The sequence below is a fragment of the Wyeomyia smithii genome, chromosome 2, assembly GCF_029784165.1.
Source record: "Wyeomyia smithii strain HCP4-BCI-WySm-NY-G18 chromosome 2, ASM2978416v1, whole genome shotgun sequence".
NCBI classification, from domain to species: domain Eukaryota; kingdom Metazoa; phylum Arthropoda; class Insecta; order Diptera; family Culicidae; genus Wyeomyia; species Wyeomyia smithii.
This window is the reverse complement of record NC_073695.1, coordinates 124,720,572-124,740,697: the sequence shown is the minus strand read 5'-3', so window position 1 is coordinate 124,740,697 and position 20,126 is coordinate 124,720,572. Positions and strand designations below refer to the sequence as shown.

Sequence of the window (20,126 nt, the reverse complement as noted above, 5' to 3'; positions counted from 1 at the left end):
TATCAGTTTTTTATATCATCTGAAAGCGCTGCATTTTCTAAGTAAACGTGATTTTTCAAAATTTTCTATCGTTGTCATTCAATTTTTGAATCACGAATTAAAACTGGTCGAAATCGCTACAATGATATTTCGCCCATATACCAACTGTCATTGTAGCGATTTGGTGCGATTTTCATTTTTCATTTAAAAATCGAAGGACGATGATACAAAATTTTTAAAAAATAACGTTTTGCTCAGAAAATTGCACTCTTTTACCTGATATATAAAAATCAGAAATCCGTGAATAACTAAACAACCTAATTCCACAGGTATCAGAAGCGTGTCTCAAAGACATTGTTCCGCTAGAAACTCTTCCCAGCTCATCTTCGTTGATGCTTGCGCTATCGGTTTTCCGAACCATTTTTAGGACTGAGAATCAGTCTAAATCGATTTTTGTTAATAAACAACAATCAAACACAAATTTGGTAAGTGTCCGAATGTGTCCCACCACCAACCGAAGACAAATCTTAATTTTATCTAATAAATAAGATCTTTGTTTCCCCGATGTTATCACGTTTTTTCATTGCATATTAGTTACGAACTAAGGCGGTGTACTTAAATTTCTAAATCGTTCACGAAGAAATTACAGAAATACTTACAACTTTAAGCTCGAACGGTTGAATGAAAAATGACACCGTGTTGTTTTCGTAAGTAATAAACAACCAAGAGCTATCAAACTATATGGTAGATGTTGGTGGAAGGGCTGCCAACTTACTTATATTTTTAGTTTGGTTGAAAATTTCACCATTTGTTTTTAAACCCTGTCCGAAACTGCCCCTCTTTCTCCTACTCTAGAATTGCACAAACGGTAAGTGTTTTTAAATAACTAAATTGGTTGAGCATGTGTTAAACATGATTTCATAATCGCATGTAAGAAATATTTTTTTTTCGACCAGTAGTTGCGATGGACAAATAGGCAATCTAAAACATGACGGATATCTTCAATTATTGCATACTCATTCTAACTTGCAGTCTTAATGATGACCCTTAGATACTATGATAATTCTTGCGCAGGTTGTTGTATCGTATAGAAAAAGTACTTGATAAAGTATGCCTGCCCATCATGAAATTGGTCGATTTTTTTCCTAATCTATTGAAATTGGTCGATTCTCTAGCTGTTTTTATATTAGTGAAAATTTATATAAAATTTACATAGAATGTTATGAAGACACTATTTTTGAAGAGTATTAGTCAATGTTTGAATTTATCATTATCATTGGTTGAAATATTGTTTACTGGTCGTAAGGGCATCTTCAGCGGTGGTCCAAATCGTTGTTTTGTTCTTTTTTTTGGAACTAACTCAAATTCACTGTTGCACCGGTGGTGTAAATTTTGTTTTATACCAGATCTAAATTGGAAAAATTTGAAACTGGTATACGTTCTGGTCTATTTTTGTCACTTTTTGTAACAAGAAATAGATCGTTCTAAAACCCTTTGTACGCTGCCAATAGGTGGGTGAAATGTCATATTTCAATTGAATACCTCATTTTTGGCTATTTCCATATAAGCGTTTTGCGAGTGTTGGGGAATAAACAAAACAAAGATTTTTTATGACAACTCACAATTCATTTTTGTGGCTTTTCTGAAGCAGAATATGAACAGGTTTGTCGTTTTTGGTATCAAGGAAACCGACCAGCAAAAGGGGGAATTCTGAAAGACCATAACCGTCGCCTTAATTGTATTGGGACTAGAGGAGATCTTAAGAGGCCAGAAAAATGTTCCTAGAAGACACTGAACTGAAAACGTTCAAAATGCTGGGATGACATTGCGCATTTCGTTTCGAGCAACTCGAACAAAACTAAATAATCGCTGGGGGGCATTATGTTTCGTTTTTCGTATTTTTTGACTTTGCGGGTTAGATGAGCCGCAAGACAAATGACATTGACTGCTCCTTTTAAGCTTGAAGCATAACTGGCAGTATGTGACCTACTCGAAAATAGCGAAAATCGTTCGAATCGAGCTGCGCAATGCCACCCAATATCCTCAAAACCCAAACCAAGTTTGAAGAACTGCAAGATTTTAAAAAATTAATGAGACGAAAACGGAAGATGAACATCTACGCGATCAAATATTTTTCGGAGCGGGGGCCTAGTGTGGTTGGTAACGTCTTCGCCAACCACGCTCGACGCCTGGGTTCGAATCCCACCGCCGACATGGGTGTCGATGGTTGTGAGGTGGCGTGATCCACTCACAACCAACCCAACTGGTCTAGATTCAATCCTAGCCGACAACGGGAGATTTTCTGAGGCGAAAAATCTCTGGGATCACGCCTTCCATCGCATGAGGAAGTAAAGCCGTTGGCGCCGGTCCGTTAATAAACGGGTCGTGAGTTAGGGTCCTGGGTGTGGAGTCGTCTCCCTGGGCGTCGGTGATTGGCCACAACAGTGGCGGAACTAGACCGACGGTAAATAAGCGAGAGTAAAAAAAAAAAATATTTTTCGCTATCCTCCGCTATCCCCGAAGTAGCAGAAATTTTAGATCATACCAATCCATTCTGAGAAATGTCATTGACGCTCGGGTCAAGCCGTCAAATCCATAAAGTCTTGTGGATATAAAGTGTCTTGCCAAAGTAATCGTTTAATGTGCGTAAAACTTATCGAATTTCCGTTTGTTAAATATTGAGTGTTTTTTATTATAACTAGTCTTATTAACTGATAGCATGGGGTATTGAATTGTTGACAGTGTGACAGATGTCAGCAGTTTAAAACAACAAGATATACAACACCGGTGCGGAGAACGAAAAGTTGGTCTATATTAGCAGGTTCTATTCAGGTTTCGCTGGTGTAAATCTAGTATAAAGTTGTTTCAAAAATAGACCACCGCTGAAGATGCCCTAATATTTAATGAACAATTTGCTTGAGGAAGTAATCTTGCACGTACACCACAAAAAGAAAAGTTATTGACTGTGACATGTATACCTTTTTGTTTGGATTCTCGGCTCAGCAATTTAACTGATGAGGCGAGAGTCCAAACGAAAAAGGACATTCTCATCTACATTAACGAAAACACATATATTCATCTATAATAATAGGAAAGTATCACGAGTATTATCGTTTTAAATATTCAAAAAGGGGTTTTGGAGAAATAAATACATAATTGCATTCCGAATCTCTTGCGTACAAACATTTTGATGTAGAACAATTAGTGTACAAAGAAACACTTTTATTCTTAATTACATGTCTCAAACATTCGCAAAATTACCAACACTAAGAAAATTAAATATAGTAATAACAGATTGTGATTTATTTACATTGATAAAAGAGTAATTGCACTATAATAATACATGTTGATGAAGATTCGGGGACAATTGTAATATTTTGTAATTTTAAAAGTGTCCATCATACCTAGTTTCATACGCACATTTTGCACTCTCCTGTCTGAAATAAATATATAACATGTTAACTGATATTTTTTTAACTTTTATTGTTATAACGAGGCATTTGAATGACCTACCATAAACTTTTTTTATTTATTTTTTGCAACTTGAGCCTTTCAAAACACACGATCATTATTGGTGTCATTATATTAAAAGGGAAACTTTCGTGAGCAATAGTATTGAAAATCTATGCATACCCACGTTATGTTTTAAACGGTGTTTATGGATAATAGAGGAAGATATTAATTGGCATTCATGAAACACGTCACGTATATAGAGGGAGAGGAAGTAAGAAAACTTTGATGATTTGTGACGTAGGGGACAATGATAGGTGAAAATGTAGCGTGATGTCACATAAAAAACGTTTAAAAATAGAAAAATTGTTTTGGAAAATTGTTTACCGTTTTTATTAACAATTTCTAGTCTTATAATTGAACTGTAAAATGTATTATTTGTTGTTCTTGATGAAAGGTATTTATTTTCGAACTAGCTGACCCGGCAAACTTCGTACCGCCCGCCATGAGTTTCATTGACTGTTGTATGGCAAAAGCTGAAATATCTAACTGTTGATAAAAAGCGCTCGTAATATTCTTAGTTTTTATTTTATTGAACATAAAACATAAATCACCTTTTAACCATAATCAAATTTCAATACATTTTTCAAAATAAACAGTCATTTTTTCAAATATTCTTAAGGAAATTCGCACGTTATCTATTCAAATATTTAAAAGCTGAGCCTAATGCAAATATAGTAATACCCTTCTTCCTAGCCATTTTTTCTGGATTTCTAGAATTCTAAACTATTCAAGTTTGAAAATAGGGATATTCGAAACATGTTAATGTGGCCAAAGCGGTCCTAGCCACTAAATTCTATATATTACACAGTGTCGGGTGATGGGTTTGGGAGTAAATATGATTAATAACCAATTTCCAAAATCTTTCATTCGTTCATATATATACAGTGTTGTTAGTCTCGCTCGTAAGTAGCACGCAACCTAAGAGAAGAGTGGCCAAGTGGCTTCTGAACATTATTTTCGTCTGCCTTACGCAAAATCCAGTGCAACCAGAAAAATTTATTTATTTGATATTTTTATTTAACAAAAAACACAACAATGAAAATTGAATTACAAACAACATATAAAACAAAACAACAAAACTTCGTCCATATTTATATCATCATACTACCACTGCCAAACTTTTTTTTGTTTTTCTGAATTCTCCGGACTTTTTATAGAGAGCAGAATGAAAAATATTTGGCGAAACACTTAATTCCTGTTGCAAATCAAGGGGAAAATTGCTTATTTTCAAGAAAAGCTTGATTTCACGTTGCTACGAACAACTAAATAAACAACATAATAATAAAAAGAAATACCTTCACTGCATTTTCGACTATTGCGTGAGATTTTAAAATTTTAAAAATATCTTTTTCAGATTTTTCGCATATTTTTAGCCACTGTCGATAAGGTTCTGCATTCTTGGGAAATCGATAAAATTTTACGACCAAACTCTTGGCACTTCGTTCAAATTCTTTTTTGCTTTTTTTGTCGCAACGAAAACAAAATTGTGTCCACAATATTTCACTGTTACTTACTCAATGATTGGGTCGAACACCAGCTGTTTAGCAACACGGCAAACTGAACCCCTTTTGAATATTGTCACACACGCGTGCTGTCAAAATCAACCAATCACGTTTGGAGCAAAAAACCTGGAGCAAACCGAGGTATCATCTAGGCCACTCTGCTCTTAGCATGCAACAACTCATGTGAGGTTCTCGGTGCCGCCGCTTTCACACAGTAGCTGTTTCTCGTTTTTTCCTGCTTTCCTTTTTGCTCGCATTTACTCCCGAGATCATATGCACACACTCCCGTCTACTCTCCTCGTGTGTACTCGTGTGTACCTACTCCCCAACTCGCGAGAACGACCAGCCGAAGACAATTGATTCAAGATGCTTTGCGATGGCTGCAGAGGGATAGAAAAGATAGGGTATCGGCCTACTTCGCAGCGGTTCGCTTCGGCTGGTTTTGCATTAGACTGCTGTAAAAAACTTACCGAAGCAGTCCGATACCCTACGCGTTGCTCCACTGTCGGCTGTCGGTGCATGTCGAGAAGAAGCATTTTCGTTTTCGAGCACAGTTTTTCAAGCAATCTTCCCAGTCAAGCAATTTAAGTCGAGTACTCCTACTCACTAGCAGGAACTCGCGTACTCTTTTACGGTAGCTGAGTAGCAATACTAGAGAGTTTGTTCGTGTCGGTGCGTGCTTGCTGTTACTTAGGGGAATGCATGAAAAAGAAAGAGTATTTCCAAAGCGTGTGTGCAAAAGACTTGAGAAGCGTAGCATATGGCTACTGTCATACTGAGGCGTCAAATGAAGCGAAGCGTTGAGCGTTTGAGAAGCGGAATAAACAGAAGCGTTGGGTGAAGCTTCCTATGACATACTGGAGCGAGCGTCGCAAATGCGTTGTGTTGTCATATTCCTAGATTCCAGTAGCGGTTTTGATTGAAGGAAATATGAATTCGTCCAATGAAGATTTTTTTGCTTCTTCAAGCACGGAAAATTACGTTTTAGTAAACATAGAGATTTTTTCATGAAATAAAATAATATTACTGAAGTGAGTTGCGCTACAGGCGTAGTAAAAAATATAAGAAATTATTCTGAATTTTAAACCCGTTGACCCCGAGCAACGTTCAACTAGTTTATAATATCTGTTAGGATTTCAATAACCCATGTGAGCACAGCTAGTTACTCAGCGGCTTGCATTTTCGCGACCAAAGAAGTTCAGCATGCTAAATTTCTGGTCATTCAAATCAAAACTCAACAATATCAATCAATAATATCAGTGCTATTTTCCCGACGACCTGAAAATTTTTCCCGATAGTATTTTCTATCCTACTTTTTTTCTTTTTTAAGATTTAAGACCAAAATAAAGCAAATATTAAGTACCTGGCGATATCAGGTTTAGTCTGAACATGGATTTACTGCACAACCCTCTTCTAAACATTTTAACATTTTCTAAACGAAAAAGTATTTTATTTGCTTTTTTTTTCAATTACCAAACCAAAACGAAGCAAATATAAAGCACCTGGCGATAAAAGATTTAGTCTGAATATGGTATTACCGCGTACATATACGCGCGTCAAAACACTACTCGTTCTGTTTCGCCGCCTCTATCGACGCGTTTTTTTTTTTTTTTTTTTTATTAAGGGGGGATTTGTTAGTAGCTTAAGTATTTATGATAAATATTAATATAATTAAAATAATGAGTATGTGTGTCCAATCACAAATGGTGACTTCTCAACGCTGTTAGAAATTTGTAATTTTAATTGTTAGGATTTGTTTGCTTTCGCAATTAGGACTTATCATTCGTAGGGATTTAAACCTACTTGTCAGGAAAGGGGAAGTAAACTTACAACTAACTTAATTGCTAACTTATTGGCTATAAAGAGAGCTTATCGTAGCAATTGAGGATTGCAACGATTTTTGTCGAAAATTGTTAATAATTTTATTTGACATAGCTTCTAATGGTTCAACACCGGTAAGTCTATGTAATTCGAGTGTACCAAACCAAGGAGGACGCTTCAAAATCATTTTCAGAATTTTATTCTGAATCCTTTGGAGCGTTTTCTTCCTTGTTGAACAGCAACTTGACCAGATCGGTACAGCATAAAGCATTGCTGGTCTGAAAATTTGTTTGTAAATCAAAAGTTTGTTCTTTAAACAAAGTTTAGAATTCCTGTTAATGAGAGGATATAAACATCTCGTATATTTTATGCACTTGGCTTGTATACTCTCAATGTGCTCTTTGAAAATAAGTTTTTTATCATAAATTAGTCCCAAGTACTTAACCTTGTCGGACCAACTTAAAATAACCCCATTCATCTTGACAACGTGATTATTGTTTGGCTTGAGGAAAGAAGCCCTAGGTTTATGCGGAAAAATTATCATTTGAGTTTTAGAAGCATTGGGAGAGATTTTCCACTTTTGCAAGTAGGAAGAAAAAATATCTAAACTTTTCTGCAATCGACTGCATATGACACGAAGACTTTTTCCTTTTACGGAAATGCTTGTGTCATCGCAGAACAATGACTTTGTGCATCCTGGAGGCAAATCAGGAAGATCTGAAGTGAATATGTTGTACAGGACTGGACCCAAGACTGAACCTTGAGGTACACCTGCTCTGACAGGAAATCTATCAGATTTTGAATTCTGATAGACAACCTGCAGAGTTCGATCAGTAAGATAATTTTTTAAAATTTTGATTAGGAAAATTGGAAAATTAAAAGTTTGCAATTTCGCAATCAAACCTTCATGCCAAACACTGTCGAATGCTTTTTCTATGTCTAAAAGAGCAGCTCCAGTGGAATAACCTTCAGATTTGTTAGCTCGTATCATATTAGTAACTCTGAGCAATTGATGAGTTGTGGAATGCCCATGGCGAAATCCAAACTGTTCATTTGCAAAAATTGAATTTTCGTTGATGTGTGACATCATTCTGTTAAGAATAATTCTCTCAAACAGTTTACTTATTGAAGAAAGCAAACTGATTGGTCGATAACTTGAAACTTCTGCTGGGTTCTTGTCCGGTTTTAAAATTGGAGTAATTTTTGCATTTTTCCACAATTTGGGAAAATATGCAATTTTGAAGCAGCAATTGAAAATTTTCACTAAAAATTCCATTGTGCTCTCATGGAGATGTTTGATTAGTATATTAAAGATTCCATCGTCACCAGGTGCTTTCATATTTTTGAAATTTTTAATAATTGATTTAATCTCATTCAAGTTAGTTTCAATTATTTCTGCAGGTAAAAAATTCTGGGAAGAAATTAAATCAAATTGACGTGTGACTTCATTTTCAATTGGACTCACAAAATTCAAATTTGAGTTATGAACACTCTCAAACTGCTGAGCAAGTCTTTGAGCCTTTTGTTCATTGGATACAAGAAAACGTTCACCATCTTTTAAAACTGGAATAGGCTTTGAAGGTTTCTTAAGAATCTTCGACAGCTTCCAAAATGGTTTTGAATATGGTTTCAATTTTTCAACTTTAGTCTCAAAATTTTGATTTCTCAGAAGAGTAAATCTATGTTTAATCTCTTTCTGTAAATCTTTATAAATAGTTTTAAAAACAGGGTCACGAGAACGTTGATATTGACGTCTGCGGACATTTTTCAAACGAATTAGAAGTTGAAGATTTTCGTCAATTATTGATGAATCAAATTTCACTTGAGCCTTTGGAACAGAATAATTCCTGGCATCAACAATTGCACATTTTAATGCTTCCAAAGCGGAATCAATATTCACTTCGTTTTGCAAATCAAGCTCATTATTGAAATTTCTCTCAATATGAGTTTTGTATCTTTCCCAATTAGCCTTGTTATAATTAAAAACAGAGCTCATAGGGTTTAAAACTGATTCATGCGATAAAGAAAAAGTTATTGGAAGATGGTCAGAATCAAAGTCAGCATGTGTGATCAAATCACTACATACATGACTTTGATCTGTTAGCACCAAATCAATTGTTGAAGGGTTTCTTACAGAAGAAAAGCATGTAGGACTATTCGGAGGCAAAATAGAATAGTATCCTGAAGAACAATCATTGAATAAAATTTTGCCATTGGAATTACTTTGAGAATTATTCCATGAACGATGTTTAGCGTTAAAATCGCCGATTATAAAAAATTTCGAACGATTTCTGGTGAGTTTTTGTAAATCACCTTTAAAATAATTTTTGTGCTCGCGTGTGCATTGAAATGGTAAATATGCTGCGGCAATAAATAAAATCCCAAGTTCAGTTTGAACTTCAATTCCCAAAGTTTCAATAACTTTCGTCTCAAGATGGGGAAGAGCACGATGTTTGATTCGGCGATGAATAACAATTGCAACTCCACCGCCGGAACCTTGAATCCTATCATATCTATGAACCACGTAATTGGGATCATATTTTAATTTTATGTTAGGTTTCAAAAATGTTTCAGTAATAATTGCAATATGCACATTATTTACTGTTAAAAAATTAAAAAGCTCATTCTCATTGGCCTTCAATGAGCGAGCATTCCAATTTAATATTTTAATTGTTTTATTTAAAATCATTGCTAAATTTTAAATTAGAAACAATTTTAATAGTAAAATTTGTGCCTATTTGAATGGCTTCAAACATTGATTTTGCCTGCAACATGGCGTTCATAAGATCGAACATTGCCTGTTGCAAAAAAGAAAGTTTACCTGCCGTAATAGGCCCCAGGCAGTTGACATTAGAAAAAATATTTTCGGCAGCAATATTAGCTGGAGTAATAGGTGTACAATTATTTTCTAGCGTGTTTTGCTTACCCATATTAGCGGTCATTTTCGAACTACCAACACTAGGCGGTATAATGTTCGAACTACCTGTAACCTGTGCATAAGTTAAACGGGTATGCAAAGGAGTAGGTAAACTATGCGTCACTGGTACGCTTGGAGAATTTTGTTTTGAAGTTGGTTTTAATTGAGAAATTGAATTTTGTTTACCTTGCCTTGCCTTAACAATTGCTAAACGGACTGGGCATTGATAAAAATTCGACATATGGTTGCCGTTACAATTCGCACAGCGAAAATTTTTACTCTCTTTCACAGGACATGTGTCCTTTTTGTGAGAAGAGTCTCCACAATTAAGACATTTTTGGTCCATGTTACAGAATTTGGAACCATGGCCATAACGTTGGCAAGTACGGCATTGGGTGATATGCTTTTCACCTCCGCCATACTTCCTATAAATTTCCCACTTTACACGCACATTATACAAAGCATGTGCTTTTTCAAAAAATTTTAAGTTGTTAACCTCATTGCGGTTAAAATGAATTAAATAATTAACAAGGGAAATTCCAGTTCTCTGACTGTTTTCGCCTCGTGATTTCTGTTTCATTAGAATTACTTGGGTAGGGGCTATGCCAAGTAAATCTGTTAAAGTAAGTTTGATCTCATCAACGGTTTGATCGTTGGTGAGACCTTTCAAGACAACCTTGAACGGCTTGGCGTTCTTGGTGTCATATGTAAAAAAATTGTACATCTTGTCAGTTAAATACTGAACAAGACGATCACGACCCTTTACTGAGTCGGCTAATAAGCGACATTCACCTCTACGGCCAATTTGATAGGTAACTTTAACGTCAGAAACAAACGTTGAAAGTTCCTTTTTGAATATATTAAATTCAGAAGAAATAGTTACCACAATAGGTGGAACTTTCTCCTTTTTTAAAGATTTTATATTTTGTATCGTTTCATTATTAATAACTTCCATTTCACCAGCTTCTTGCTCAGGCAAAATATCAAAAGGATTGTCACTACAGACACTCGAAGTGTCAGAAAGAGATGCTTCTCTTTTCCTCCCCGCAGCGATGCGAGGTTTCTTTTTCCGTCCAGCCATTTCAGGTGATACGAAAAAAGTTAAAACAAATGTTAAATTCAAAAGTAGGTAGTCTTGAGAAAGACTGATGGGAAATAACTTTCAGGTAGTCTTTAAAAGACACACTGACAAAACACAAACTTTGAAGCTATAGGCAGTCAAAGACCAGTCCACAAGCAACCGAAAAAACGTCTGATCTGTAGGACAGTTCAAGACGCACTGATCTCTATCGACGCGTCTTTGCCGCTCCAGTATGACCGGTTTGAGCGTTTCATATAGACGTTCGAAGAAGTAGCTCGGACGCTTTTGCGACGCTTCTTGCTTCGCTTCATTTGACGCCTCAGTATGTCAGTAGCCTATGTCTCGTTCTCAAGCAGAAAGGAGGAGAAAGGTTTTGCTTCTCGCTCGATTTGCAACGCTGTATATATATTATCGCAAAGCCTGATGGAAAACGTTATTTTTCGTCCTTCCTTCTGGAGCAAACATATATAATGCTGAGTTTCTTCCAACACGTAAACATGGCGACATAGAGCTGTCCATGTGAGAAGCATGAATACTCGAGGTTTATGCCACAAATTGTCAGTGACTGTTCTTGGGTAGCGAATGCGAGACGCAGACGTTTAAATTTGAACGGCAAGTCGGTAGGAATAACTGAAATACGCAGGATTTATGTGACTTCTCCTTTGTATTTTCCTGTCCGAATTGTCGCTTCAATGACATTTGCCATTAGCTCTTTTACCACAAGCCTGGTGCCATTGCACAGTCGAGGTTCCGCAACATTATAATTACCTATCCAATCTTCAACCGCAAATCGTAAGGAGATAGGCCGGGCAATTCTAGTGAATTCAAAAGTTCGGTAGGATAACTCACAACGTCGTCTTGGTTAGAGACAGAATCCACCAATCGGAATGTAGTTGACCGTTAATTTTACCTTGAATTATGATGTTCAACTCATTTACATCTTTAGTTTTGGCGGCCAAAATCGCACGTTCGTTTAACCAGAGATGGTTTTCATTATTTTGCGCGATTTCCGGGAACATTTTTTCGATGAGTTCAGCTTTAGAATCTGTTAGCTGACAAAAATCCGTGGGGAATGTTAAATAGCCGGTTTAAATGTCAACATAGATTTTCCTATTCTCTGTATCTAACAACTGCTTCGAAAACATGACAGTTGATTGGTCGTTTTGTAATGCAACACGCATGTTTAACCGCGAGGCGCGAAGGTAGGGTAGTTTGGGGTAATTTGGACCCCTGGGGTGAAATGGACAGGTGCTTTATCTTGGAAAGTATCACTTTTTGGGTTCCATGTACTACTTCATCCTTTACTTGAACTACTAAACCCTACCTAACATAAGAATTTCATGGTTTGCTGTGATAGGACCATCAAAAGTTGATTTTGCTGTAAGTTTTACGCTCGTGTTTTTAAGGTTTTATGAGTACATCTTCAATGTTTTCAGTCTAATTAGCTTTGTAGCCGTGTTTGTCTAGTAAAAGGCTACATTTTGATAAAAAATTACGATAACATAGCGGTAAAAATAATCGAAGAAATTGCGTTTTTTGTAAGGCGCCCTGTTTGGGGTAAAATGGACAGTTGTTTTGGGTGATATGGTCAGGTGAGTTTGAAGTAAATTCTTTTGTCGGATTGATGCAGCGGGCATACAAAAACAGACGGCAGTGTAGGATGAACTGTAAAAAGTGCTGTGGGCAATCCGGGATAAATTATCCGTACACAATGTGTTTTCAATCCCCGCGAGTTTCTGAACAAAAGTTGGAAAAAATCTAAAAGTCTTTCTAAAATGATTGAAAATGACGTGTAATGCCAATTTTGGGGTGTTGAACTCATTTCTGATGTCAGAAAATGTTATTCACCTAATATGCCGTTAAACTTTTCTTATTACCAGATTTATTTTTTTGTTCAAATCATGCTCAACATTGGTATACTTGTTCTTTATCGAAAAACTTCATACCCGTATTTTTTTGTTTGGTCCTTAGGGTGATCCTTTTTGACAATCATTTTTCAAAAATCTGTAACTTTTGAGCCGTTTGAAAAATTGAAGGTATTTGATAGGCCTTTCAATTCAATTCAATGCAATGCGTTACATATTTTCTCGTTTCACGGATTTGAGATTATCGGATTTGGAGCGATGATATGCGAACCGGAACCTAAAAATTCGAAAAGTACGGTAAATTTCCCAGTCTGTTGATTAACTGATCATTCCGAACTGTTTCACAAGACTATACGGTACACATGAGTTCTGAAATACATGATTTTTGGCTTTCCGGCAAAATGTTTAAAACTTTTAAAAACTGATTGCATTTTGGTAAACGTTGGATCATGAAAAAATAATTACATAAGTTTCCCTTCAAAACAAAACTTGTTAATCCAAAATCAGATCAAATTCGAGGGAGTTATAGGTATTCGAAGTTGAGCTTAAAATTGTGATTTTCAAACATAAAAATCATTAAAATTGCCAGACACAGTAACATTCAAAGTGCTGCCAGAAATTGTTATATCATTCGATTTTCATGAAATTTTGGAAAAAAAATATATCACATACATTGACACACACACACTTCCACACACATACACACACACAACACACACACACACACATTGGCACACACACAGTGACACTGACACACACACAACACACTGACACACACACACTGACACACACACACTGACACACACACACTGACACTGACACACACACTGACACTGACACACACACTGACACTGACACACACACTGACACACACACACACACTGACACATACACGCACACACGCGCGCGCGACGCACGAACGCATACTCAGTCTCTACACGCAAAAGTTGAAGCCTTGTACAATCATTGTGTCTTCCCGATTCGTACAAATGTTGCACAGAAATCGCACAATAAATGTGTGAAACGCATAACGCAACAGTTGTACTGCGAATACATTGACATAGAATGAAATCAGAATATGTATCATGTACCGACGCTTTATTTCTCACGTCTACTCATTAAGCAGTGCAAGCAGCAAACAACAACTCGTGAACTCACTAGATTTAAAAAGCTATAATACTCGATCGATTTATCTCGATGGATTTGGTCATTAAAAAGTACCATTGAATGATTTGCAAAAAAAAACGAAACAAAATTCTGTTCACAACATTTTGTAATCAACGCAAAACTAGCAAAACCCTCCATTCCACAAAGCCACAAAAGCGTTGCTGATTTTTATGGCAACACTTGTAAATTGTGAATAATTATTATTTGTCATTCTTCTCTTTCGGTTCGGATTGCGACGCGCAAGGCGATATCTCGTTGCTTCACGAAATGAGCGAGACACCCGTGCTGTACATACTTGATACCAGTGTTGTTAGTCTCACTCATACTGTCGGTGCGTGCTTGCTGCTATTCAGAGGAATGCATGAAGAAGAAAAAGTATCTCGAAAGCGTGTGTGCAAAAGACTTGAAAAGCGTAGCATATGTCTCGTCCTCAAGCAGAAAGGAGGAGAATGGTTTTGCTTCTCGCTTGCTTTGCAATGCTGCTTGATACCAGTTGAAACTGTTTAGGTGTAGTAGTTTGGAGCTGCCAAATACATTGAAGAAACGCTAGAGCATTAATTGCGTTATGCCCAACACGCAATCATTGTACTGTTTCCGAATTACATCAACAATTGCGCTAAAAACGCACAATTTTGTACTGGTTTCGCACCATCCAACTTTTGCGTGATAGTTTGAATAATTGGAAAAGAGTTTTTTTTTTGCCTATGATGGAATCTTTGTGCAATGCCCAAGAATTGCAATTATCATTCCTTAATCCTAATACCACCTTCTACTGTGTAGTAAGCAACCATTGATACTATTAAACTAACATTTTTTACCCTGTCCACATTACCCCAAACACTGTCCATATTATCCCAACAGCTGGTCCATTTCACCCCAACCGATTTTTTTATGTCCGAAAATCATTACTTTTAATTTCGTTATTTTATTGTTCTGTTGACCTCAATATCACGATTTTTTTGTGTAAAAACATAGAAAACAAGTCAATGTTACTATAATACACTACGTTTATGGGCTAGTAAACACAGGCTACGAAAAAACAGAAGTTTTCCTTAGGGTGTCCTAATTACCCCAAACTACCCTACATACAGACATTTGAAATTAAATGGTAAGTTGATAGGTAATATCGAGATACACGAAACTTCGAAATTTCCGCTTCAGTGACATTAACACTTCATCTGTTTTTAAAGCAGACCTGTCGCTTCAGCACAGTCAACATTCAACAACTAATTGTGAATCCACAGATTTGTAGGAATGCTATAGTGCCTATTTAATGAAACATCATTGCATCAATCATTGCAGCATGAACAAATATGATCTGAGTCAGTATGCATTTTAAAGAAAATTGAACAGATTGATTAGATCCGAGCAATGTAAAATCAAATCATCGCATTTGTAGTGTTATTCTAGTTTTATCTTTTCGTTAAACTGAATGCATAAGACGATTACTTGCAACTTTGCCTAAATAAACCAAGAATTTGATTTATACAATCAAGCATATGCTCTTAAATAAAATCAAAGCCACGTTGAGAGTATTCACATGCATTTCGAGTTTGTTTTTGCAGTAGTGCTACCACGCTATAGTTTTTTGCACTAAATTTATTCGTTTTTGGCTTTCGTGCTACATCAAAACTACACTTTTCTCTACCGCTGTAAAATGTGTAGTTGGCAGCGAAAACGGATTTCATATTATATGTGATTCATTAGCATAGCTTAATTACTCGTCGGAGATCAAAACAAAACAAACACAAAAAGAATCATTCAAATCCGTTGATTCTATTTCAAGTGAAATGCATTTTTACAGACACCAACTGATTTTTATTTAATAGAAGAAGATATATCTGTGTGAGCAGCATTACTGGCATCTCTGGCATTCATTATCTGCGTGAGCAGCATCCTTGACAGCAATAGGGGCTAACATCGCTCTGTGTTGGACAATTTCCACAACATTTTTACTCATTTGTTCGTTTGTTTTATTTGAGTGACCTGGAATTGACATCAAAGGTCCTGGTAATCTGCACACTTTGATGAGGCAGAGCGCATGTAAAAAGCCTCAAAAAAGCTACGTCATTTATAAATGTTCCCTAGCGCACAGTGGTTCAAAACGCGAAAACGTTTAGCCTTTTGAGTGCAAAAATGCCATTCGTATGCTATACAGTTAAACTTATTTTCTGCGACGTTTTCTTGCGCGATTTATATGCGTTTTGAACCATATCCGGCAAAAATTTTCAACCATTTAGTTTTTCAATCCTCGAAATGGATTTTATCGCATTGCGTCAGCCAATTACGGAAAAGTCACGTACAGACCATTTTACGAGACGTTTCTGAATTCAATTCATGAATGAAATTTTGACAGAAAGCTCGGAACCGCTGACATAACGCACGCAAAAGCAACACCATCATCAGTAGGATCAGTGACACCTGTCAGTTCGTAAAATGCTCTATTGCTAGCTTACGAAGAATAGCGCTGGGAAATATTAGCATGCTTAAAGAGTTACTTTCATTAATCAGAGGTTCAAACATATTCTCACAGGTATTTTCTAAATAAAAATAATCAAATTTCGAGTTGTTTTTAACTGAGAATTTTTATCATGCGGTCCCTATCCACCGCATAAAAAAAGATTCTTTCAATAAAGTTTATTGTTTTATAGCTACACGTGGAGTTTCAAATATTTTTTTTTGCGATTTTTTTTTGTGCGGTCCCTATCCCTTGCACTAAAACAGGTTTGACTGTAATGTATTCCACAAAGTTTTTGTAGATCTGAAGGGGCAACTTTTGATGCAAATAGTTCTATGATAATTCCACTTAAAACGAGATGAAGAATTTATATCTGCTGCTGGGGTAAAATGCACCGTAACAAAGGGGCAAGCAGCACCATGTAAACGAGATAAAATGCACCCCATTAAGGGGGCATAATGTGCTACTATATTGAGGCGGTACGGATTTTTTTTTTGTCATTTAATAAATAATGGCAAAATGGTTTTCTTTGGAATTCCATACACTCGAGCGGCATGGCTTTCGCGAATACCGTTTTTGATTGCCTCTATAACCGATCGTAGCTGTTCAACGGTCCATGATCGCCGATTGGACTTCCGGACATGCTGGAAACGAGATAAAATGTAAGCGGATTACCGCGAAGGCGAAGCAGACGGTCGCCTGCTTATCAGTCATCGAAGGGCGCCATATGAGTGGGCGAAAAAAAATGAGAAAATGAAAACTCGAATCACAATAATATTTTATTATTATTTATTTCTTTACCTGGTAGCGTAAAGGCGAACCTTTTTAGTTTGCTACCTGCGGGTTTCTTAGCGTCTCACAATATAAAACTTAATTAAAACAATTATCTTAGCTGCTTACACTAATTACGGTTCCAATACTCGAGGCAGCCCCTCTTAAAAACTGTTTCAGAAGTTGATCGTTTAATAGCAGAAGGTATCAAGTTGCAGTTAATCACACCTCTAACAAACAGTGAATTGGAGTAGCAAGCCGAGTTGTTGGGAGGAATCAACATGTTCTGCAAGCGACGTCCTTGAAGTGGTAAAAGCTTCTCAAACAGTAATGTTGGGGAATGCTTTCTGATCAGTTTGCGCATGAATACACATGAGCGGTACCTATTTCTCCAGCGGACATCCAATCAGGGTTTTCTGAAACTGGCTTATGTGTGCGTAACGGTTTAACCCGTAAACGAAGCATACACAGGAATTCAGCGCGACTCGTAGCCTATCCATGGAGCCTGCACTTGGTCTAACGTGAAGTAATTCACCGAACATGAAGTGTGGTAGCATCAATGTTTTAAACAACTACAGGCGTGTAGCTCTGGAGGTAGCGGAGGCAGAGCCGTAGAGTGATCGAAGGCTAGCGTAGATTTTTCCACATTGCTGATTTATCAGACTATCCCATTGCAGGTCCGCCTGGAAATTGAATCCAACATTATAACAGGGGATAGTAGATTCGTTGGAGCAGCGTTTTTGCGACGACACTTCAGGAACATTGCTTTGCTCTTTGATTGATTAACGAATAGCTGGTTTCGTTGGGACCATTCAAAAATTCATGCAAGATCACTATTAATCATCCTAATAATTTTAGCGGGGGCCTAGTGTGGTTGGTAACGTCTCCGCCAACCACGCTCGATGCCTGGGTTCGAATCCCACCGCCGACATAGGTGTCGATGGTTGTGAGGTGGCGTGATCCACTCACAACCAACCCAACTGGTCTAGATTCAATCCTAGCCGACACCGGGAGATTCTCTGAGGCGAAAAGTCTCTGGGATCACGCCTTCCATCGCATGAGGAAGTAAAGCCGTTGGCGCCGGTCCGTTAATAAAAACGGGTCGTGAGTTATGGTCCTGGGTGTGGAGTCGCCTCCCTGGGCGTCGGTGATTGGCCACAACAGTGGCGGAGCTAGACCGACGGAAAATAAGCGAGAATAAAAAAAAAATCCTAATAATTTCACGGGAACAGGGACCAAGGCCACGGACATACAGCTGAATGTCATCTGCATACATCTGTATGGAGCAGTACTTGAGTACGGAAGGTGAATCGTTGACGTGACAACAAAAAAGCAGAGGTCCGTACCGAACCTTGAGGAACACCGGAAGTTGGGAGGCCCACTTCGGACACCCCACAAAATACAGTTTGAGCACGTTCATTAAAGCATTAAATTAACAGTAGAAACGGCGAAGTTGAACTGAGTTTTCAGCTTCGAGCAAAGTTTTCGATGGGGGATTGTGTCGAAGGCTTTGGAGAAGTCCTGCTTGATAACTTGATTGTTCTGTATTTTTTTTTTTTTGATTGCAATTTCTCAAAACTATCAAGTAAATAAAAATTTTCTTGGATTTTAATCGATTTTTGAAACATAAATAAAAAGAGGGAAGATAACATCGATCTTGGACTTGGACGGACGATTCCAAACTCAGACGAACGTTAACGAATAAATAACAGGTTATTGAAAAACGATCCTATGGCTTGTACGTCTTGATTGGGAATGACTGAAAACCTTCTCCATGAGCGCTTGTAAACGTCTCAAGGTCTTCTTGGCAGTGCCTGTTTTGTCACACCCTTTTGATTATGGAGCCCAACTGTTTGTCGTAGATCTTCGAATCAACTAACGTCCAACTCTTTTGTGAAGATGTTCGCCAACTGATTGTCGGTTCGAATAGGTTCCACTTTTTTATAGTGGGGGATGTTTTGTGATGAATTTATTATTTACTAATATTTATTCAGAATTTTTATTGTGTGTTCTGCCACAAACGGTGACATATCAACACTATTACATATATTTTAGGCTTTATTTCATTAAAAGATTCTAATTGCTTCCGCAGTTAAGTCAATATAATTGTAGGAAAATTGTAAACCTACTTGTCAAAAAAAAAAAAAAAGGAATTTAAAATCAGATCGACTTGAACTGTCCTACAGTACGGTCGCATTTTACCAACAGCTCGAGGCTAAGTCTTAGACTACCGAGAGATATTGAAACTTTGTTTTTCGCTTTCAACAGGTAATCTCCTTGAAAGACTACCTGTTGAAACGCAAAGTAATAAATTTGTTTTTAACGTTAACGAGTGTTTAGTGAGTGAATTTGGTTTGAGATAGTTCTTATTAAATTCTATAGTGAAGTGAAAGTGTAGTGAAGTTTTCCAGTTATGCCTGGAAAAAATAAAAAAGCTCGCTTTGATGCGGCTTCAAGGAAACGTGAGGCATCTCCTCCAAGTGACACTGAAATTTCGACTAACAGGTATGATATTCTTTCTTCCGTTGGGGATCAAGAAATTCAAACTTCTCATACTGAGCATAAAGCCGTTATGAAGAAGGTTAAAGTTCCACCTGTTGTGGTATATGTAGCAAATTTTCAAGCATTTCGACCAGAGCTTTCATCGTTTCTGTCGAATGTGAAAGTTAATTTTCAAATTGGCCGCCAAGGCGAAATTCGTATTTTGGCCGAATCTCTTGATGGCCATAAACATCTTTTACAGTATTTGACTGAAAAGATGTATAAATTTTACTCTTTTGATGCCAAAAACGAGAGACCGTTTAAGGCTGTTTTTAAAGGTCTTTCAAATGACCAAACTATTGAGGAAATTAAAGAATGTTTGTCAGAATCACTTGGTTTTGCTCCCAACCAAGTAATTTTGATGAAACGAAAGGCAAATGCCAAAATTAATCAAACTGGAATACACCAGGAAAATTACTTAGTACATTTTGATCGTATCAAAGTAAATAATTTGAAATGTTTGGAAAAAGCACGTGTTTTATTTAACGTGCGAATAAAGTGGGAAAATTTC

The 20,126-nt window shown here is 36.9% G+C and overlaps 1 protein-coding gene across 6 annotated transcripts in view; it reads right to left on the bottom strand.

Moving 5' to 3' along the window:
• Positions 1 to 20,126, bottom strand: part of LOC129725620 (GTP-binding protein RAD) — a 139,335-nt gene that overhangs the window by 58,380 nt on the left and 60,829 nt on the right. For 5 of the 6 annotated variants that reach the window (XM_055681657.1, XM_055681658.1, XM_055681659.1 and 2 more), the window contains one exon: positions 3,384 to 3,416. The exons of the other annotated variant lie outside the window; for it this stretch is intronic. In XM_055681657.1, the coding sequence (XP_055537632.1) occupies positions 3,384 to 3,416 (33 nt within the window). The remainder of the gene's footprint in view (positions 1 to 3,383; positions 3,417 to 20,126) is intronic. 6 annotated transcript variants of the gene reach the window in all.